The sequence below is a fragment of the Pezoporus flaviventris genome, unplaced genomic scaffold (genome assembly GCF_033815535.1).
Source record: "Pezoporus flaviventris isolate CSIRO_AGI_PZ_B2104156 unplaced genomic scaffold, CSIRO_AGI_Pfla_v1 ptg000125l, whole genome shotgun sequence".
NCBI lineage: Eukaryota > Metazoa > Chordata > Aves > Psittaciformes > Psittacidae > Pezoporus > Pezoporus flaviventris.
This window is the reverse complement of record NW_026892673.1, coordinates 144,963-168,734: the sequence shown is the minus strand read 5'-3', so window position 1 is coordinate 168,734 and position 23,772 is coordinate 144,963. Positions and strand designations below refer to the sequence as shown.

At 44.2% G+C, this 23,772-nt stretch overlaps 1 protein-coding gene and 1 long non-coding RNA gene across 2 annotated transcripts in view; both read right to left on the bottom strand.

The window, feature by feature from the left end:
- LOC133282502 (ubiquitin-associated protein 2-like) overlaps positions 1-12,316 on the bottom strand; it is a 152,176-nt gene extending 139,860 nt beyond the window's left edge. The window contains exon 1 of the mRNA XM_061478505.1: positions 12,154-12,316. Coding sequence (XP_061334489.1) covers positions 12,154-12,190 — 37 coding nt within the window. The 5' untranslated portion in view covers positions 12,191-12,316. The remainder of the gene's footprint in view (positions 1-12,153) is intronic.
- Positions 12,317-16,591: 4,275 nt separating this feature from the next.
- LOC133282488 (uncharacterized) lies at positions 16,592-18,404 on the bottom strand. The gene is made up of 2 exons (XR_009747643.1): positions 17,108-18,404; positions 16,592-17,061 (listed from the first exon to the last, which is right to left on the bottom strand). It is a non-coding gene; the product is annotated as an uncharacterized LOC133282488 (long non-coding RNA).
- Positions 18,405-23,772: the final 5,368 nt, after the last annotated feature.

Below are 23,772 nucleotides of genomic sequence, written 5' to 3'. Positions count from 1 at the left end.
GTGTGGGACAGTGTCGAATTCAGCAAACGTTACAGGGATGATCTATATAATAGAAATGATATCTCTCTCATTGTGTGTGTACATATATACATACACGAGACAAAATGCTATGGCATATTGAAAAAATACATGGTCTGAGATGTCACGGGTTCAGCTGCTGCAGTCATATTTCTTATTCTTAGTAGCTGGTGCAGTGCTGTGTTTTCAACTTCAGCCTGAGAAAAAAGCTGATAGCACACCAATGTGTTTAGTTGTTGCTAAGTAATGCTTACTCCAATCAAGGACTATTTCAGTCTCATGATCTGCCAGTGAGAAGGGCACTAGAAGTCAGGAGAAAGCAAAGACAGGACACGTGACCCAAACTAGTCAAAGGGGTATTTAATACCACATCACCTCATGCCCAGCATATCAACTGGGGGGAAGCCACCCTGAAGGCCCAGATGGCTGCTCAGGTTGGGCTGGATATTGGTCAGTGGGTAGTGAGTAATTGTATTGTGCATCACATGTGTTTATTCTTGTCCCCTCTTAGTTTTATATTGTCTCCCCTTCTTATTTCCCTTATCATTATTATTATTGGTGGCAGTTATAGTAGCTTTGTATTACACCTTCGTTACTGGACTGTTCTTATCTCAACCCACAGGATTTACATTCATTTGATGCTCTTCCCCATCCCTCCGGAAACAGAGGGGAAAGAAAAGGGGGAATGCATAAGCAGCTGTGTGGCTCTGACTTACCAGCAGGCCTCAAACCATGACAGAAAAGAAACATTAGCTAGCAGTGTGCACTCACAGCCCAGAGAGCCAACTGTACCCCGGGCTGCATGAGAAGGGGCTTGACAGGCAGGACAAAGGAAGCGATCCTGCTCCACTATTCTGATCTTGCGAGACCTCACTTGGAGTACTGTGTTCAGGTCTAGTGACTTCAACATAAGAAGGGGACAGAGCTGTTGAAGCAAGTCCAGAGGAGGGCCACGAGGATGATCAGGGGACTGGAGCACTTCCCATACAAAGACAGGCTGAGAAAGCTGGGGCTGTTCAGCCTGGAGAAGAGAAGGCTGCGTGGAGACCTCATAGCAGCCTTCCAGTATCTGAAGGGGGCCTACAAGGATGCTGGGGAGGGACCCTTCATTAGGGATTGCAGTAATAGGATAAGGGGGAATGGGTACAAAGCTAAGCAGGGTTAGATACAGGGAAGAAGTTCTTTACTGTGAGGGTGGTGAGGCACTGGAATGGGTTGCCCAAGGAAGTTGTGAATGCTCCATCCCTGGCAGTGTGCAAGGCCAGGTTGGACAGAGCCTTGGGTGACATGTTTTAGCATGATGTGTCCCTGCCCATGGCAGGGGGGTTGAAGTAGATGATGCTGAGGTCCTTTCCAACACAAGCCATTATGGAGGGAGAGTGGAGACTAACAGTAGACCAATGAGGAGACTAAGAAGGAGAAAAAATGACTGCTACTGCTGAACCCAGGATAGTATGAATCTATGAAATTTATCTCCAACTTCCTAGTTAGTGCTTTAATTTTTTTTAAAGATGATACCAAAGAGTGATGTTACTTATTTTGTCAAACTGTCTAAGATTTTATTGCACTTAATTCAGGATTTATTTTCTCTCCAATCTAAGTGGGGGGGTGAACCACCCTTAGGCTTCTAGACCCTCAGTCACTGTTCCAGCTCCCCATCTTTACCTTTCTCTGCAAGTATGGACTGACTTAAATGTTGTTTGGCTGCCATGTTTTTTTTGTCTCCAGTAGGAGGTTCTTGCTCTCCTCTACCATTTCTTTCCAAGCCAAATTATTGTATAATTAAAATAATTTTGTACATTCTTCAAATTTGATAAACCTGAATTAGCAAATCAAAGTTTTCTTCAAAACTTCCTTCCTATTGATAGACCATTAAGAAATTCCTTCCCACAGAAATTTATTCACTCATTTCATAAAGCTAACATATGCCTTTAAATATATTTTTGTAATCTTCCAGTTCATTCATTACTACACCATACCAAACTAACAGCCCCTGATTCCAGACATATGCCAGATTTATACACTGCACAACACATTAAAACACCCAAGTAGAACATCCGTTTACTAAAATATCTCAAGAATATATTAGTCACCTATTTCACCATCAATCTAAAAGACCAATCACTCTGATGATAACTCATTTTGAAAGAAAAGGGACTTGCACTCTTCACATGTTTGTTAGTTTCTGAAACAACTCATTTTTATTAACTGCAGCACCTCACTCTCGGTACACGTGAATTCTGAGATTGTCTGGAATACATTTTTTGCTAACTACAGTGTTCAATTCTAGTAACAGTATTAAAGTATTACAGGTATTCAGCTTTAGCGATCATACTGCAACTATAAAAACTTCACTGAACAAATGCTTTGGCAATGGCAATTTTTAAAATCATTTCAGCAGGTATTTTGTAAACATCAATTTTCTCCTAGCAAACCAAAAAGGTGTGTCTACACAGAAATCAAGCAAGGCATGGCCAAGATAAAATATTACAAGTTTTTACAACTGTATTACAAACTTAAGTAACAGCTTTGCAGTCACAATAATAATTTTCAGTAATTTACAGAATGTTATGTAAAAATTCTAGCACAACAGGGGACTGTTAAACACATGCTGTAAAAACAGAGATGACACTGTAAGCTAACTGAGAAAGCAATGGTATGCAAGTTTAAAATGCATAACAGTATGATGATTTAAATGTGTTCTCAGTTTAAACAAAGACAGTTTTTCAAGTTCAATGAGTATACTGCCCAAAACATGGCTTTTTGAAAACTAGCAAGAAGACCTGATTCACCATAATGAGGTGAAAATAAAAGTCGTAAAAGGAAAAACTGAACTTATTCTACATGCCTCCTCTGATAAGAGCCAAAAGTCCAAGACACATACCTGGTTAAACCAACAGCATTCACCCAAAGCTTTAATCAGCAGTAAGTAAACTGCTGAAAGGCTGCTCACTGTCTCACCTTCAGGACACTGAAACTTGCAGGGGGTTTAGGTGTGTTTTTCTGAAAGCATACAAGCCTCAGATAAGTTGTTATTGCCCTTTTGGTCCCTCCATTTTCCCATGTCTGAAATTTGGAAAAATGCTACTTACCAACCCTGTTGCTGTGCTCCTAAACTTTAAGGCAGAAGGTGCTAGCATGACCTTAGTTTTGATATCCCAAAAGAAGTCATGAAGCCCGAGTTTAAGACTTGTCATGGAAGTTACTGTGAGATCACAACTACATCACAGAAATTTCTTTACAGGATCAAAGGCAAGAGACTGATAGAATGGGATAAAACAGCTCTCTGTACACTGCATTTAAACATCACAAAGTAGACATGAAACTGCTGAGAACAGCAACTTTAAGGAGTAGAATTTTTATTTCCACTTATTCATGAAAGTCAATTTGAAGAGTTATGTATACATCCAAGAAAAACATTTTGTGCTCTTTTCAGAATTCTTTGTCAGAGGAATAAGAAAAGGAAGGAAAAAGCATGTTTAAATAGATTACCTCATTCCCAAAGCCAGAGACATAACTTCCCTTAAAAAGCATTCTAAGTTCTCCAATGTTATATACATAATGAAACCTAGAAAATTCCCAGAACACAAAGCACCAAGAGTAAGGCCTTCCCTATCACAGATCATCAGTTAGACTTTAATGTATATTTTAATATGCAAGTACATTTGAGAACAAAAGCCTTTGTCCAACTGAACTATCACAGTTCCTATCAAATTAAAAAAAGAAACAAAAAACAAAACCACAACCAAAAACAAGACCAAAAAGAATAAAACAAAGAGCCCAAGGAACACAATAACTTTAAGTGAGAAGAAAAATTAGGATTAAATCTGGTCAATAAAAAAGAAAAAAGTCAACTTTATACACTAATGTGAATCCACAAAAGGCTATAATTTTACTTCAGAAGCAACCAAGAATAAATAAATGTCTACCTGGAACTCACATGTCAGCATAGATTTTAACATGACTGAAATGCAAGTTGTTGAAGAATTAGAAGTACACCGATGTCAATCTAAAATTCAAACACTGGTTCAAAAGACAAACACAGTTGCAGTGTCAAATAATTCACCATGTAGATTTAATAGCCAAAAGGGATGCAGAGAACAGAGACCCCTTCCTCCTCCCCAAATATTCCACCAGGCCTCATCATTCCCAGTGTTCTTTCATTACTCACTTTCAGAGAAGTAATGAGATTCCCCAGCATTAATGACTTGATTTCTGCTGCTATGAACCAGACTCCAGATAATTTGAATAAACAATTCAAAGTAGCAACCCCTCATATCAGTGATTAAGAATACCATACTCAAGCCACATCCTCCACCTGCTCTTCCACAGGCAACTTATTCTGTCCCTCTACATACTGCACTAAGACCTGTCTATTGAGTCAAGGAGACAACATACCATCAAAAGAACATGCTAACAACTGATCCTAACTTTTCTCCAATACCGTGGAGCAACTGAAAGGGGAAGAAGAGTTGCATGTCAGATTTTCAGTCAGGGTGTGTCAATAAAGGGGGCCCACAACCATAAAACCAGTTCCTGGCCACTCACCACTCCTTAACAAAGATCTGATGAGGAAAACAATGCCAACTCCATTTCCTAAACTCTTTAATTTGTTCTTTTCTACATTCAGCTCCAATCCCAAACGGCTACTTGGTTTTTGCTCCTTTCAAAAGATTTTAGTTACCACAGGTTGCTTTTTTGTTTGTTTTTTTAATTACAGTCAACATTCAAAACCTGCTTGTTCTGGCTTGCAAGGTAAGATGCGTCAATCTATATGCATCCCCTGAAAAGGGATGGTTCTGCAGTTTCTTGCCCTGTGTTTTATCCTATTTTATAACAGTTGGGTCATTTCATAACTAGAGAAATGCTTAGGATGCCTTCTGTTGACCAGTTATTTTAATGGATTTGTTTATCGAGAATATAAAAGTTACACATTTTCAGTTCCCTCTCTCCCATGACTGAAGTACTCAAAAGCACTCCCTAGCAATCAACAGCATCAGCAAGGGAGATAAGCCATAAATATTTGAGGTAGGTTTTCCAAGTAGAAACTAAATCTTACTGATGTTTAATTTTAGAGGAATATACTAGAAGAGTCATCCCAGCACTTCCCAGATTCAGTACCCCTAACTGTGAAATAATTTTAACCATTTAACTTTATTTTAACCTTTGTCTACAATTGGGGGGGGGGGGGGGGGGAGGGTGTCCTGGGGTTTTAGGGGAAGGATGATGAATTTTCAAAGAGAGGAAAAATAGGCCAATACAGTTCACTTCTAATTTAACAGAACGCAAAGTTTTGGCTTTAATCTCATTAAAAGTACCCTTAAAAATAATTTTGATGCACATAGCATCATGAAATTAACTGCTCAATATGCAGAAGTACAATAAGGACTACCTGCTGTAGGTGGCCCTGCTTGAGCAGGGGAGACAAAATTATCTCCAGAGATCCCTGCCAACCTCAGCTAGCCTATGATTAAATGAAGTAAAAAGAGAAGGAAGACCTATAACAGAAAAGCTGTTATAAAAAATGCCCCACAAGCTTCATTAGGGATAACTCTTAAGCTCTAGCATTTCTGCTCAGACAGTCGCTTAATGTGAAAACAGAACAAATGCCTACCTTCAGACCAGGAAGTGCAGTACTACTCCCCCTCATCACAGTTAGTCACCCATGGTTAAAATCACTAACTTAGGTCCCTCTTATGTCAGTCTCGGAATGGATCGCAAGTCAATGATCTAAAGAACATGTAACTGAAAGCTGAAATAAAAGCCCAGTAACAGAAGACATCTGTCCCTTGGGGTACAACCCATCAAAAGCACGGACAGAATTTCTCAAATACAATATATTAGGTACAGCCCAACAGCAGAGGAGTGTTTGGCACCAGGATTCATTTCAGATTCAAATTGCTGAAACTGCATGTAAGACAATATGCAAATTTGAAAACCAAGGAAGAATGTAAATGCAGAAAGAGTAAAAAAGAAAATCAGCAACAGCCCTCAAATACAGGGAAACATGGACAATGTGATGTCGCAGTTTAAACCCAGCCAGCAACTCAGAATCACACAGCTGCTCTCTCACTCCCCCCACCTTCCTCCCCCAGCTTCTGGAGGGATGGGAAGGAGAATCAAAAGAATGTAACTCCCACAGGTTGAGTTAAGAATAGTCCAGTAACTAAGGTATTACACAAAACCACTACTGATACCACCAATAATAATAATAATAATAAGTGAAATGACAAGGGAAGAGAATACAACCACTCACCACCTGCCAACCAATACTCAGCCCAACCCGAACAGCCCTTCCAGGTAATTGAAAAAGTCCTTGATCAAAGTAAACATTACTTAGCAACAACCAAAAACATCAGCATGCTATCAGCACTGCTCCCAGACTAAAGTCGAAAACACATCACTGCACCAGCTACTAAGGAGAAAAACGACTGATAATGCTGAACACAGGACACATGATAATAAAATATATTGGTCAAGTGTTTACTATAAAGTAGCCATGATTCAGTGTCTATTTGGTTTTAAATGTTAAAGGGAAAAAAAAAAAGCTTTCAGAAGCCAGCCATATGCTTCATTTTATATTATATCCACTATCCTCAAAACACCAAAACAAATACAGTAGGGGGAAAAAAACAAAAACAACAAAACAACAACAAAGACATTTCTTTGCTCAAAAGCAATCTCAACATGGTCCCTAAGGCATCATCCTACTTCCAGGAACAGTATTTTAGTCATAAGAAGTACAACCAAAATGTTTCTTCAGTTAATTTTGGATTCAAATACCGAATGATTCTGTAACACAAATTCCACTGAACCTGCGTCTTCTGCAGATCTGGAGTAAATAGTTTCCTGTATGATAAAGCAAAAAACCCCAAACCCATCAAGTTCATCACAGGAGTACTACTTCAGCAAAACCTTAAGTTGCAAGAAAGATCAAAGCTCTCTCAGTATGGGAAACATTCCATTGTTTTTAATGAAAAATTATACTCTCAGCCAGGTTAAGGACTCCTCCAAGCTCATATGCTAGAAGATTGATTTAAGACACAAAAAAAAAATTTCAAGAGAACCGAGAGTAGAAACAACCCCATCCAAAGGAACTAGACAATGTTGTTCACATAACCTATCTTGCAAGTTTTGGAATGTAGAAAAAGCATAAATAAAATAATATGCAAAACAGTTACAATGTGGTATAAGCAAGCTGAACAAGCCTTAGGCAAGATCTTAGGCATCAGACAGTATCACCTCTAATCTGTCTTTAGTCACTGTTTACTCCCTGCAGTATTGAGAAGTAGCAGGGGAAAGGATAGGGCTGAAGATACCACACCTGTGAAACTGACTGTAGGTGCCTAGGGAGTTCCAACAAGCTGTCAGTTTAGATGGCAAAAATTAAGGAGCGTGGACTTCCATGTTAGAGCAAAATGGAGAAACCATTTATAAGATTATTGCAAAGTATGAACCTTAAGTAATTGCAAAGGAGCTACTTGCACAACCTTTCATCCTGGCTCTCACTTTAATGAGCATAACCTGTTTAGGGAAGTTATATGAAAAGCAGTACAAGTCCAAAATAGGTCTCTGAAAAGCAAAGAGGATTCAATAGGCTATAAATGAGCAGATTGTATCAGATTCTACCTTCTTCATGAAAAAACTATTCCAAGTCCTGGTACTAAAACATTACTGAAATTACAAGCAAATATTATTATTAATAGTAATACTATCAATACTAATTATTAACAGAGTATTAATAGTCTACAATACATACATTTCTCAAACACTATTAATCAGCATACTATTTTGCTATTCTGCGTATGCTGTGCCTCACCTAAAAAATCCACTGCACAGCCTGGAAGGGTTTACTCTCTCACTTGTCAGTATGGACAGGTGAGGGTCAAAACAGCAGGTGCCAAGGTGCATTGGAAGCTGCAGATCCAACCTTGCATGCGGGTGGATCAGGGCACTGGTCACTCAAGATTGCCCCAAAAGATGACAGTCCTGGCTGGAAACTTCCCAATTGCCTAAGCAGCCATTTTCCAACCAGATTTGCCTATCACACATGCCCTTGGTCATCGTGCTTGTAGTAAGTGTGGGTAAAAGCCCTTCCCAAATCTTCACTCGTGAACCCAAGCTATCAATTTTGCTATGATCAGTATCACTAGGAGGACACTAGCAACAAATGTAAAACATACCAAAACATGGCATTCTACAAGGAAAGCATCACATAAGCATAGAAGTCCATGGAAGAAATGTAAAATACCAAAAATCTGCTTCTGAAAGGGTTCTAGTTTTTAGAAACCACCTAGAAATGTTACTGAGTCAGTGACATAGGAATATGCTAAAATGGCCTAGTAAATATTGGGGGGGAAGGCAAAGAAAGCTGACTCGCTGCCATTTTCTGTGAAGGGCTCCATTTCATACAGCAAGCACTGCTCCTCCAGGCCTGCATATCCTCCCCCTCCCTTCTTTTCATACACATCCAGCTTCAATTTCTCTCCTTGAAAAAAAAAAAAAAAAAAACAGCTGCTCTCAGGGTACCTCCATTTCAGCAGCCACCACCACTGCAGAGGCCTTAATCTGCTGCTGTGTGTTATAAGCATTCAGCATTTACTCTAATTGAAATGACTATGAACTGATTACTGCTTGGTAGCTAGAGATAGCTAGAGATGAAGAGAGTTGTCCTTGTGAGCTTCCCCTTACACATAGCTTCACACCAAACCCAAAGTTTCTGTTCCACAAAACTCTGGTCTTTTGAACATAACCAAAAGGGTTCTGCATGTCTATGCTCCTGATGTTAACACACCTACAAGAGAGAAGCTTCAAACTAGGTTCACCCCGAGCAACTCCCAGGTAGCATTCAACATCACTGCAGACATTTCAGCACAGATTTTAACTATTTCACATAGCAGAATTCAGATCCTTGCCATCAGGCTCAAAGGTGCACCAGGTCCCTTCCTACATCCATTTTCTTACAGAAGGGTTTCTACCAGTTCACTTTCCTGCTGTAGCTTTCTTCAGCAGCAACAGCAAATGCAGAAGAGCTATTATTTTAAATGCAACATAAGCCAGCCCAAAAGCAAAACCCTGCCCTGCCTTCCAATTCACAGCAAGAACACATAATCATGGGTGAGGAAAGACTAGGTAGAGAAGGTTAACAAAGATAACAGTTCATCTATGATTCTACGATTTGTCACCATCACTTCAAGTAACCTACTGCTGCTACTGAGATCATAGAATCAACTAAGTTGTAAAAGACCTTTAAGATCATTAAGTCCAACCATTTCCCCAGCACTGCCAAGGACACCACTAAACCATGTCACTAAGGGCCTCATGTACAGTTTTTGAACACTTTGAGGGACAGTGATTCCACTACTTCCCTGGGCAGCCTGTTCCAATACTTGATCACCCTCTCAGTGAAGTTCTTCCTAATATCCAGTCTAAACCTCCCCTGGCACAGCTTGAGGCCATTACCTCTTGTCCTATCACACTTGTTACTTGGAAGACAAGACCAACCCCCACCTCACTACAACCTCCTTTCAGGTAGTTGTAGAGAGCAATAATGTGTCATGTCGTGTGTGTCGACCCCGTCCCCCCCCCAGAGCCCTCACTTCTCCAGACTAATCAACCCCATTTCCCTCAGCCAATCCTCATAAGGCTTATTCTCCAGACCCTTCACCAGCTTTGTTGCCCTTCTCTGAGACCTGCTCTTTAATGTCTCTCTTGTAGCGAGGGGCCCAGAACTGAGCACAATATTCAAGATGCAGCCTCAGAAATGCCAAGTACAGGGGGATGATCACTTCCCTGGCCCTGCTGGCCACACTATTTCTGATACAAGCCAGGATGCTGTTGGCATTCTTGGCTGCCTGGGCACACTGCTGGCTCATGTTCAGCCAGCTATCAATCAGCACCCCCAGGTCCTTTCCCTCCAAGCAGCTTTCCAGCCACTTTTCCCCAAGCTTGTAGTGTTGCATGAGGTGGTTGTGGCCCAAATATAGGAGCCAGCACTTTGCCTTACTGAACCTCATGCCCATCGATCCAGCCTGCCCAGATCCCTCTGCAGAGCCTTCCTATCCTTCAGCAGATCAACAGCCCCACCCAACTTGGCGTCATCTGCAAATTTACAGAGGGCGTACTTAATCCCCTCATCTAGATCATCAATGAAGATGTTAAACAACACTGGCCCTAATACCAAGCCTTAAAGGACACCACTAGTGACCAGTCCCCCACTAGATGCGATGCCATTTACCACCACTCTCTGGGTTCAGCCATCCAGGTAGTTTCCAACCCAGCAAAGAATCCTCCTATCCAGGCCATAAGCAGACAGTTTCTCCAGAACTATGTGGGAGACAGCATCAAATGCTTTACTAATGTCCAAATGCACAATGTCCACAGCCTTTCCCATACCAACTAGGCAGGTCACCTTATCGTATGAGATCAGGCTGGTCAAGCAGGACCTGCCCTTCACGAACCCACGCTGACGGGGCCCGATCCCTCCATTTTCTCTCATTTGCTCTGTGATCTCACTCAGGATGATCTGCTCCATGACCTTCACTGACACTGAAATCAAGCTGACAGGCCTGTAGTATCTGGTGTCTTCCTTCCTGCCCTTTTTGTAGGGAGGTGTCACCATTAGCCAACCTCCAATCCTCTGGGACCTGCCCACTAGACCAGGACTGCTAATAAATGATGGAGAGTGGCTTAGCAAGCCCTGTGCCAGCTCCTTCAGCAGTCTTGGGTGGAACCCATCCAGCCCCATAAACTTGTATACTTCTAAGTGGAGCAAGAGGTCACTAACCATTTCTTCCTGATGTTACTATCACTGACTTTTGTAGCAGTGACTGTAACACAGCTGCCTTACCCCACTGGGGAGGAAGCACCAGGGAAAAGATAGGAAAGGCAACTGTCATAGTTTAAGCTCAGCCAGCAACTCAGAACCGCACAGCTGCTCACTCACTCACCCCGCCTCCTCCTCCCCCCCCCCCAGGGATGGGGAGGAGAATCGAAAGAATACAACTCCCACGGGTTGAGACAAGAACAGTCCAGTAATCAAGGTATAATACAAAACTACTACTACTACCACCACCAATAATAAAAATAAGGGAAACAACAAGAGGAGAGAATACAATTGCTCACCACCTACCAACTGATACCCAGTCTGACCTGAGCAGTGATCCGTGCCTTATGGGTAACTGCCCCCAGTTTATATACTGGGCATGACATGCTGTGGTATGGAATACTCCTTTGGTTAGTTTGGGTCAGGAGTCCTGCTCCTGTTTCCTTCCAGCTTCCCGTGCCCCTCCTCACTGGCAGAGAATGAGACTGAAAAGTCCTTGATCAGAGTAAACATTACTTAGCAACAGCCAAATACATTGGCATGCTATCAGCACTGCTCCCAGACTAAAGTCAAAAACACATCCCTGAACTAGCTACTAAGGAGAAAAATGACTGCTACTGCTGAACCCAGGACAACAACACAGAAGTAAAGCCCTACACAAGGCACAAAACAATAGTTATTCAGCCACTTGCTCCCTTCCTGTTGTGCTAGCCCTTCATTGGCCTCACTCAAGATTAGGAAGGGGCCCAAAGGCACACACCCCTCCAACCAGACCCACTTATCCTCTGAGGGGTACAGCTGCACCCTGACTTCTTCACACCCCCAAGTCCCCAAACCCATCAGGGGATAAACCTCCATTTCTAACAAAATGAGAAACAAAGAGGCTGGAGTGCAGGACCCCAGAAAATAATAGGGCAGAAAGCCAACCCACTTCTCCCAGCACCCACTGGGTGTCAGCTCAGCTACCTCTAGCCACACGAGCCAAGGCTGGGGCAGGGCATGAGCTGCCAGCAACCGCGGTCTATTCAGCAGCCCCTACCTGCGCCCCTAGAAGGGGGAGGAGAAAGAGATTGGACAGCAATTTAGAACAGGACGAAGCTTCCCCTAGATGGCCGCCAAGAAAAACAGGACAGAGCCACCTCCCCTCACGCCGCCGCTACCACCCCCCTCACATCCGGGAAGGGGCAGCGCTGGCAGACACCCACCACCGAAAAAAACCTCCCACCAGGACAGGGACTCAGACCACTGAGAAAACAACGGCCATCCCCAAATCAGTAGGCGGGAATAGGCGAAATAGGCGCCAGGCTTACCCTGAACGCGCGAGACCAAGTTGTTATTGTCGCCCATGCCCACTACCTACGGCAGCAACAATCCTCAACCCCCCCTGCGTAGTACCTACCCAATGTGCTCACAAAACAGCAGAAGGAAAAGGAAAAACAGAAGAAGAAACCACCACCATCACGTAACCACCACACACCTGCGCACCCACCAATCTCGATCCCCTCCTCCACACACGCATGAAGCCGCTTCCCGTCACGTGACGTTACATAACGTGATCGCTTACCAGCTTCCTTCCCCGCCTCTTCCGCGTGCTTAGTTTCTCATGCATGATTAACGCGTGCATATCCATCTACCCTTCCCCTTATTTCAGCACTACGTGAGCAGGGTGGAGGAAAGTGGTCCTTTCATTCTCACGTGACAGGGCTTCGCGCACCCCCTCTTTTTCTAATGCGCGCGTCCTGGAAGCGGATGGTTGGTTCTGTCCATGACCCCGGTGAGGGGAGATAGTGCGGGGAGTGTTTCTATTAAGGACCGAAGGGCCCCCTCGCTCTCAGGAAGTGGCAGTGCTGCTTCGTTGCCGCCAGCTGTTCCGCAGGAGGTCTTGGGGGAGCGACGCAGCCGGTCTTGGGGTCACTCTGGAGGGTTGACGCGCTGGTGGAGCCCGAGCAGGCAGGGCCTTAAGGTTCTGTCAAGTCGTGGGGAGACAGAGGCCCAGCAGCCCCTGGCATGACTTGGGACCTGGCTGAATGTGTTTAGCAACAGGGTGAATGTTCAGAATCATGGCTCAGTTCCTTTATTGCTGACTGAAGAAGCGGTTTGAACCAAGAGCTCTGGGGTTTTGGGAGGTTTTTTACATTTTCTTATTTTAAGGTGGCTTTTATTTTCTGCCCTGCAGGGTTTTGGCAGGAGTGGTTTATGCCACAGGTTAAAGCCTGTTCTGGTTGCCAAATTATGTTCATTATATTTGGTGTCTCAGTCCCAGATAATATTCAAGTTGAGCTGACATGGGTTCTGGGTTTTCTAGGGTTCTCTTGGAGACTTCATCCCAGACCTCTTTGATATTCCAAGCAATCTGTGCGACTAGAGGCTCTACATATTCTCTCTGCAGTTGCTGAGACCAGTGGCCTGAGTGGTCAGGAAATTGGAACCAATTCTGTGGTTGCATCTTTTGCCAGGCTGGACACAGGGAGGCACCCCCTTGAAGGGCAGGAATACCTGGACAAAGGAGAGCTGCACCACAGGAGGAAAAAGGCAAGGAGCGTTTGCTAGGGACTAAGGGAGAACAGTAAGGGGATGCCACAGAAAAAGTATGTCAGAGCATTTGGTGCAGTTTCTGGCAATCTAAACTGAACAGTGACAAGACAGATGTTGAGAAAGGAATGTTGCTTGACTCCCGAAGAAGAGTAGTTCCAGGCTGTGAGCCAGAAAAAAAAATAAAACAAACAACAGAACTTTTTAGGCTTTTTCTTGCTGTGCATTTTTCCCATTCTGTACAGCACCTCTGGTTGCCCCAATGTCGTGGTTTAAGCCCAGCCGGCAACCTAGAACCATGCAGCCGCTCACTCACTCCCCCCCCTCCTTCCTCCCCCTGCTCCCTGAGGGATGGGGAGAAGAGAAAGAATGTAACTCCCATGGGTTGACATAACAACAGTCCAGTAACTAAGGTATAACACAAAACCACTACTGCTACCACCAATGATAATAATGATAAGGGAAATAACAAGGGAAGAGAATACAACCACTCACCACCCAACAACCGATACCCAGCTCGACCGGAGCAGCAATCTAGCCCTTCCGGGTAACTGCCCCCAGTTTATATACTGGGCATGACGTGCTGTAGTATGGAATACCTCTTTGGCTATTTTGGGTCAGGTGTCCTGTTTCTGCTTCCTCCTGGCTTCCCCTCCTAACTGGCAGATCATGAGACTCAGAAAGTCCTTGATCAGAGTAAACATTAGTTAGCAACAACCAAAAACATCAGTGTTATCAGCGTTGTTCCCAGGGTGACAGTCAAAAATACAGAACTGCACCAACTACTAAGACTGAGAAAAATGACTGCTACTGCTGAACCCAGGACACCCAAATGTAGCATTGTACTTTCCTAGCATCCCTTCTTTGTAAGGCCTGGCATTTTAAGGCATGGCTTTCTTAGCCTATATGGAAATTGGTCCCTGCTTGGCATGCTACTGAACATCTAGGGTTGGTGAATGGTGATGGGGCCACCAGATAGATAGCAGATTCTTGTGCCTCCAATGATACATCCCATATTTTTTGATCTTTTTTGTGGTCTTATTTCCTTTACTTCTATTTGCTCATCCTTTGTCCCTTGACTTCATACTCTCCACATAAGTAGAGAGGGCATGAAATCTCATTTTACTCTAAGCAATATCTGAGAACTAATGTGTTTGTGTTTCTGCCTTCTCTGCTTAGACAGAGTAGACCTATATAACTAACCTGTGTCCTGGACTGACCTTGATATTTATTACATGGATGAGCAGGAGCTATGACAGTTCCTACTGCTTGGAAGCAGTAACACCTCCCTATTCCCATCCTTTTCCAATAAAATAGAGGGTCCTTTAGAGCTAAATTGAAAATCAGACCAAACAGTGCATAGGTAGTGTTGATTTTCTTGAGGCAGCTGTTGATATTTTGGTTTATTACTATTGGGAGGAGGGAATTAGTTATAGGTCTAAACAAAGTTTCACAAACTTCACATGCCTGCGGATCCATAATCTGTGCAGATTTAATCAGTATTAACATTCTTTCATCATATTTGGCCATCCTTTGCTAATCAAGATGGATATTTGATATGCAGCATGCAACAACAAAGGCTAAGGGCTCTTGGGATGCTAGAGTCAGATGGTGTGGTGCCAGCTACAGTGTCTCCAAATATCACACAGAATGCAGCCCAGGAGCATTTGGAATAGGGGAAATTTAAACAAGGATACCAGGACAAAAGCACCATAGACTCACTGCTGTACATGGTGTAAATAATAAATGAGGAAATGGCATATTTCACTGCCAGAGCTTCCAGAGGAGAACTAAAGGAATATACTGATGGAGGCTTGGGGACACAGACCCTCACTCCAGATGTTCAGTATGTCAAGTTTGGAGAGGAAATCCCACATTAAACGCAGCGAAGGTCTGACCAGGCCTGACAGGCAAATTCTACCTATTGCCTGTGTCAGGACTTCCTCTGCCGTTACAAGGATTTGCAACCATTTCAATTATCCAACTACTAAAGAATAATCCAGCGCAGGTGCAAAACCCACCAGACTGTATGTTAAAGGATTGCTTCAGGACTGCTTTTCTCAGTCACCTACTGCAGATTTCTTAAATAGTTTGCGGTCCATGTACCACAAGCTAGAAACCACCATTCTGGTGGTTGCCAGTAATATCTGGGAGTGGCACTACCACTGTTGCTGAGTGGCTCAGCCTTGGCCAGCAGCATCTTGGAGCTGGCTAGCATTGGGTCTATCAGACATGTGGGAAGCTTCTATCAGCTTCTCACAGAAGCCACCCCTGTAGCACCCCCACTAACCAAAACTTTGCCACACAAACACAATACAACAGACTAAGTATATGGACAGTGAGGTGGATTGAAAACTGGCTGAACTGCTGGGTTCAAGGGGTTGTGATCAGTGGCACAAAGTCAAGCTGGAGACCAGTAACTAGTGGTGTACTCTAGGGTTTGGTCCTGCCACCAGTGCTGTTGAATACCTTCATTAATGACTTGGAAAGTGGGGCAGTGTTGCCTCAGCAAGTTCACAGATGACACAAAACTGAGACGTGATTTGGAGAAATCTCCAGGAACAAACTTGCCAACAAAGTTTTCAAGCTGGCAAGCAGGTATTCTTTATTGCGGTGCCGGGAGACATGGGGGATAGCTCCTCCTAATGTGTGTCCCCGTATTGCTACACAAGCAGTCTTTATATAGTCCCTGGGCATACATACATATTCATGAGGCTACATATGGATTACATCATTTTCCAGAAAGTTCTCCGCATGCGTACAGAATTGCGGTGGTGGTCTCTGAGGGTCGTTTATTTCTTCCAACAATCTTCATCACTTCTGGCAGCCTTTGAAGCACGCACAGTAGATGCTTATATTGGTTCGTTAGCACCAGAGACATAATAATCCTCCTGTCCTCCTACTTATCAGTTGGTTTAACTGTAGCCCATCCTGGACACCTGCCATTCCCAGATACTCCTTATCCCTGTGTCCTGTTCTTCTAGACTGTTTTTCTTAAAACTATGTCAACTATAACGATTTATCTTGTACAAGAATTCTCAGTATGTTCTCTAGATGTACTCTACTTTTTTTTCTGTGTATCATGCACCTCAATAGTTTTCCATTGCTACTGTTACAAAGCCATCAAACTTAAAATTACTTAAAACTGATTCTAAAGGTTTATATATTCCATATTGTAGTTTTGTTCTCCCCCTTGTCTCAAATCCCCCCTTCTCCGTCCTTTTGCAAATTCTTTTGCAACACTTTATATGCTACCATTGCTGTCTAAAGTATTTTTGAAATCATTTCCCATTTCTACTTGATGCTTGATTTCATTTCTCTTCCAGTCTTCATAATTTATCATAGACCATTTACAACACCAGAGGGAACATTGTATCATACTACAAGTAATCAATATTAAAACAATTAACATCAATATTCCTGCAACCAGTTGCCTCAACCAGGAGAGATTAAGTAACTATGAAGTCAACTTTTTCCGTATTTCTTCAAAACCCCAGGAGATGTCATCCATGGCCATTTCATGAAATATCTTAGTTTGTTTCCAAATTTCCTCAGGATCTGTTTCAATTCTGTCACTTTGGTCTATATAGGAACAACAACTTTCATTGATTATGGAACAAACCCCTCTTTGTGATGCCAGTAACATGTCTAGAGCCATTTGGTTTTGTAATATCACCTTAAATAGGCTAGTTATCTCTTGTTGTTCTGCCTGGATTATATCAATGTTTTTACTTTCCATTTCCTCTATGGTTGCTGAGATATTTACGATTGCCTTCTCTAATTCACTTACTCCCAAAGATGGAATTAGCCCTCTTACAAAACTATGAAATGTGGTGTGCCATTCAATAATAGGGTTAAACCCTTGCTTAATTTGTTTAGCAAAACTTCTAATCCAGGTCCCGGAAGGATACCTGTTGATAATAGTAAAATTGGGTATTACAGCACCTAAAGTGCATGCCCCCTTCCAGTTGGGGGGTAGAGTCTTATAAGCATTTTCTCCACATAACCAATACCATCCTTTCCTTTTAGGAACGGGCCACCACTGAACTACGATACCATCTATATTAATAGTATGATTGCAATTTGAATGGTGACCTACATCTGTGGCATTTAAAGAAGCATGATCTCCAACCCTGGTTCCTGGTGTAATACATCTTTGTGCTCGGGTATAATATTTATTACCTGGATTAGGATTAACTATTCCAAATGTTAATCTTTCCCTCAGACGTAGATTGCTAGTGTTCACCCACAAATTTGTCCATGAGATAATGTTAGGAACTGGAACTCCAATTAATGGGAGATCCAGGATTTCTCCTGATTTAGGCAACTGTGCACACACCCAACAGTCACTACGATTAAAACCTTAGCAACATTCTGCACTAATTTCAGGTATAAATTCTGGTCCCAAGTTTGTGCACCAGTTATCATATGAGTCCAAATTATGACCGATGCAATTTCATGTGTAAGGGTCCTGAAGGTTCGATCCGCCATGTCTTCTCTGGCTCTGGTGCTTTCTTTATTCTTGAATAATGTATCCAAGCAGGTTGTTCCTTTATCTTCACTGCTGTAAAGGTGGTCAGTAATATCTGGTACGGTCCGTTCCACTTCTGTAGAGGATCTCCTGAAAAATTCTTAACATAAACCCAGTCTCCAGATCTGAAAGGGTGAATTGGATAATCCAAACCTCTTGCTCTTGTCCCTATTATTCTCTCATTTATCTCCTCCAATTGTTTTCCCAGATTGATCAGAAACTGTCAGAGATAGCCTTCTCCCACTTCCTGAAGACTTTCTCCTTTAAACTGGGACTGATATGGTCTTCCATGTAAAATTTCAAAAGGGCTAATCTCTTCTTTTGACCGAGGTTTAGGTCAAATTCTTAATAGAGCCAGTGGTAAACCTTGGTACCAATAGAAATTCATTTCCTGACATATTTTACTAATCTGTTGTTTGATCAGATGGTTCATCTTTTCTACTTGCCCACTGGCCTGAGGCCCGTATGGAACATATAGTTGCCAATCAATTTCCAATTTTTTGCTAATTTCTTTGTCCTGGGTTCAGCAGTAGCAGTCATGTTTTTCCTTTGTGTTAGCTGGTGCAGTGCTGTGTTTTGACTTCCAGCCTGGGAACAGTGTTGGTGAAGCCGATGTTTTTGGTTGTTGCTAAGTGATGTTTACCCTGACCAAGGACTTTGTGAGGCTCATGCTCTGCCAGGGAGGAGGGGAAGACGTGAGGAAGCAGAGATGGGGCACCTGACCCGGGCTAGCCAGGGAGGTATTCCATACCACAGCGCGTCATGCCCGGGGTGGGGGGTAACTGGGAGTTACCCGGAAGGACACGGGCTTCCGGGTGGGACTCGTTTCTTGGCCGGTGGTATCGTATTCTCTTCCCTTGTTATTTTCCCTTATCATTGTTGTCGTTGATAGTAGCGGTGGTGATTTGTGTTGTACATTGGTTGCTGGACTGTTCTTGTCTCAACCCGTAGGAGTTGCACTCTTTTGATCCTCCTCCCCCTTCCTCCGGGAGCGGGGAAGGGGAGAGCCCCGGTGGGGGGGGGTAGCCCTTGATTGTTGTCAGCTCGGCACCACTCATTGGGAGTGAGTGAGCAAGTTGCCTGACTGGGTTTAAACCACGACACTTGTAACAATTTTCCACTAAACTCTGAACCTCGGTCGGAAGAAATTGCCCCTGGTACTCCAAAATGAGGTATTATGTCATTAAATACTGTTTTAATCACTTGTTTTGCATTATTTATCCTACAAGGGAATGCTTCTGGCCAGCCTGAAAAAGTATCCATTAACACCAACAAATATCGATAACCCCCTTTTCTTGGTAATTCAGAAAAATCTGTTTGCCACTGCTGTCCCGGATAACTTCCACTCCCAATTCTCCCGATTTGATTTCTATTTTCAGTTTTAGGATTATTCTTAAGACATAGCTGACATTGTTTTGTCACTAATTGAACTGTGGTGTATAGATTCCTTCCTACAATTTGTTTTTTTAAGTATTTATACAAAGAGTTGCTACCCCGATGAGTTTTATTATGTTCCTCCTGAACTAACTTCCAGACCTGGTTATAGGGGATTACAGTTCGCCCATCATGTATCTGAACCCCACCCTCTTTATTTTCCTGTTCTTTTAGATCTTCAATAAATTTCCTATCCTCTTTTGAATACCTAGGTTTAGATTTTTCAATTGTTACTTTGCCATCAGGGATTAAGGGCATGATTTGAGATTGTTCAGCAGCTCGTTTGGCTTCAAAATCAGCCAAATTATTTCCATTTTCCTGATCAGAGTCACCTTGTTGATGTCCTTTAGAGTACATAACAGCTACATCTTCAGGTAGCTGAACAGCTTCCAGTAATTGTAGAATTTCTGTAGCATGTTTAATCTGTTTCCCTTGTGTGTTCAGAAGTCAGCTGACAAAGATGTTGGGGAAGCTGAGAGTAAGCAGGAATGCTTGCTCCTGGCCCAAACTGTGCAGGGGCCTCAAGCTTCACCTCTAGCTCATGAAGGAAAGAAGGAGTCTGTTAACCTGGGAAGCTGGGAATTAGTGACAAAAAAAAACAACAAAAAAAATGGAGGAAAAGGACAACCAAAAGCAAGGGGCTTCCCCCTAAATCCCCTGTCCCCACGCAGAACAGCTTTGCTGTCCTGCAGGGGGCTAATGAGGAAACGCACTTGAGCCAGAAACAGCCGGCTGATGCCCTGGTAAAGATCTTTTGCTGCTAGGCAAAGGTAGCGGGTCGTAGTAGTAGGGGACCCTACACTGAAAGGGACAGAAGCACTCGTCTGCCGGCCAGAGCCCATCTCAAGGGAGGTGTGTTGCCTACCAGGGGCACGGATCAGGGATGTGGCAGAGAGGCTGCCTGCTCTAGTAAGTCTCACGGACTATTACCCACTCCTGGTGATACATGTGGGTGCTAGGGATATAGATAGTAGTAGCCTGGGGAACATAAAGAAGGACTACAGAGCCCTGGGGGAGGTGGTTAGGGGCTCTGGAGCTCAGATGGTCTTTTCATCAATTCTCCAGGATACAGGGGAGGACATAAAAAAAGCTAGGAGGATTGGCCAGGTTAATAAATGGTTAAAAGGGTGGTGTCATAGTCAGGGGGTTGGGTGTCTTGAGCACAGGACCCAAGCTTGTAGGCCAGGTCTAGTGGGGGCTGGTGGAGCTGGTCTGATGATAAAGAAGGGAAAGAGCAGTTTTGGTAGGAGGCTTGCCAGACTGGTCAAGAAGGCTTTAAACTAGATGTGTTGGGGGAGGGGAGCATCATTACATTCCAACACACCCAGTCAGTTGCCAGAACCTATAATAAATGCTTGGAGCAATGTAGAGATATCCCAGCTGCTCTAGTCAATGAGCTGGCTTCAGTTGGAGCTCGGCTCACATGCCTCTATACAAATGCCCATAGCATGGGGAACAAACAAGAGGAATTAGAGATGTGTGCATGTCTACGGGGGTATGATATAATGGGCATCGCAGAAACATGGTGGGATGGCTCCTATGACTGGAGTGTTGGAATGGAAGGTTACATGCTCTTTAGGAAGGACAGGCCTGGCAGGCGGGGAGGGGGAGTTGCCCTTTATGTTAGGGACAGGCTGAAGAGTATGGAACTCTGTCTGGGGACAGGTGAGCAGTCCACAGACAGTTTGTGGGTCAGTGTTAAAGGGAATATAGCTATGGGAGACATTACTGTGGGGATCTGTTACAGACCGCCTGATCAAGGAGAACCTGCAGATGGAGCACTCTATAGACAGATAGGAAAAGCCTCACGCTCACAGGGCCTTGTTCTCATGGGTGACTTCAACCACCCTGACATCTGTTGGAAGGACGGTACGGCCCGGCACAAGCAATCCAGGAGGTTCCTCGATTGTGTAGAAGACAACTTCCTTCTGCAGGTAATAGAAGAGCTGACAAGGAAAGGTGCCATGCTTGACCTCATGCTCACCAACAGGGAAAGGCTCGTTGGAAATGTGACTCTCCAGGGCAGCCTTGGATGCAGCAATCATGACATGGTCGAGTTTGAGATCCTCAGGACAGTGAGAAGAGCATGCAGCAAGCTCACTGCCATGGACTTCAAGAGAGCAGACTTTGGCCTCTTCAGGAAACTGCTTAGGAAGGTTCCATGGGATATAGCCCTAGAAGGCAGAGGGGCCCAAGACTGATGGTTGATATTCAAGGATCACCTGCTACAACCTCAGGAGTGTTGCATCCCAACTAGAAGGAAGTGCAGCAGGAGGGCCAGGAGACTTCCATGGATGGATAAGGAGCTCCAGAGGAAAATTCAAATGAAAAAAGAGGCTTATAATAAGTGGAAGCAAGGACAGGTGGCCTGGGAAGAATACAGGGATGTTGTCTGGGAAGCTAGGGACCAGGTTAGGAAAGCTAAGGCCCAGTTAGAATTAAACTTGGCTAGGGGTATTAAAGATAACAGGAAGGGATTCTACAAGTACATAGCAAATAAAAAACAGACTAGGGAGAACGTAGGCCCCCTCCGGAAGCTCTCAGGAGAACTGGCTACACAGGATTTGGAGAAAGCTGAGGTTCTGAATGACTTCTTTGCCTCGGTCTTCACTGCCAAAGGCTCTGACCAAACCATCCAAGTCTTGGAAGTCAGATGCAGGGACTGTGAGAATGAAGACCTTGTGCCCACTGTAGGAGAGGATCTGGTTCGAGACCATATTAAAAATCTGAATGCGCACAAGTCCATGGGTCCTGATGAAATCCATCCGCGGGTCCTGAAGGAGCTGGCGAATGAAGTTGCGAAGCTGCTGGCCATCATATTTGAGAAATCATGGCAGTCAGGTGAAGTTCCCAATGACTGGAAAAAGGGGAATATACCCCCCATTTTCAAGAATGGGAAAGTGGTTGACCCAGGGAATTACAGACCAGTCAGTCTTACCTCTGTGCCTGGCAAAATCTTGGAGCAGATTCTCCTGGAAGGCATGCTAAGGCACATGAAAAACAACAAGGTGCTTGGTGACAGCCAGCATGGCTTCACTAAGGGGAAATCCTGCCTGACTAATTTGGTGGCCTTCTATGATGGGGTGTCGTGGTTTAAACCCAGTCAGGTAACTTGTTCACTCACTCCCAGCGAATGGTGCCGAGCTGACAACAATCAAGGTCCGTGTCCGTCTCCCCCCCCCCCTGCACCGGGGCTCTCCCCTTCCCCTCTCCCGGAGGAACGGGGAGGAGGATCGAGAGAGTGCAACTCCTATGGGTTGAGACAAGAACAGTCCAGCAACAAATCACCACCGCTACTATCAGCTAAAACAATGATAAGGGAAAATAACAAGAGAAGAGAATACGATACCACCGGCCAAGAAAGCGAGTTCCACCCGGAAGCCCCTGTCCTTCCGGGTAACCCCAGTTACATCCTGGGCATGACGTGCTGTGGTATGGAATACCTCTTTGGTCAGTTTGGGTCAGGTGTCCTGTCTCTGCTTCCTCCTGGCTTCCCTTCCCCCCTGGCAGAGCATGAGGCTCACAAAGTCCTTGGCCAAACCAAAACATCCTTGTTATCAGCTCTGTTCCTGAGCTGAAAGCAAAACACAGCACTGCACCAGCTACCAAGAAGGAGAAACATGACTGCTACTGCTGAACCCAGGACATTATCCACCCCTTATTCCATACCATTCACGTCATGCTCAGATCCCACATTTTCAATATACTCTTATCTTAGTGCATGGACCAGTCCCTATAAAGCTGCTGCGTCCATCTGGTCCATGTCAGGCTCCATCTCTTGTAACAGTTTTCCAGAGCAGGAGAGACTGTGTGCAGTGTTCACACTCGTGAATAACCTGGGCAATAGTGTCCATTGTTAAGTCCACCCCTCGATCATGAGTCCATCTCTGTGTTGCATCTCTGCTCTGATGGCCTGAAGTGCCATGGGCCCACCAGGCTTAAAATAATTCACTGTCCCCTTAAGCAGTTTCTGCAGCTTGCTGCTGGGGACTCCATACAGCTGCCTTCCATCTCCGACGCTTCCAAAGCACTGGAGGGGCCCAGTGGACTAGATACTTGCCCATACTGTCCCACACACCCTGCCACTCATGACTCTCCAGCCTTGGGGAAAATCTCTTGGTCCCCCTATATTGTTGTCTAACCCCAGACAAGACCCAAACCTGACTCTGCTTAACTTTTGAGAACAGACAAAATGGTGGTGGGTAGAACACAGCCTGTGTGTGTGCCAACATGCTGATCCCCATCACAATCAGCAGGCAGGTCCCAAGGATACCCAAAGGCCATTCAAAACCTTCAGAACTCTCAGTTGATGCTGCTGTACTTGTCACTGGGGCTGGTGTAGCTGCTGTGCTTGCCGGCTCTCCCACCGCCAGCTTCTCTTTTCCTGAGTCCAGCTCTTCCTCCTCTGCCTTGCTGGGAAATGCTGCGTGGT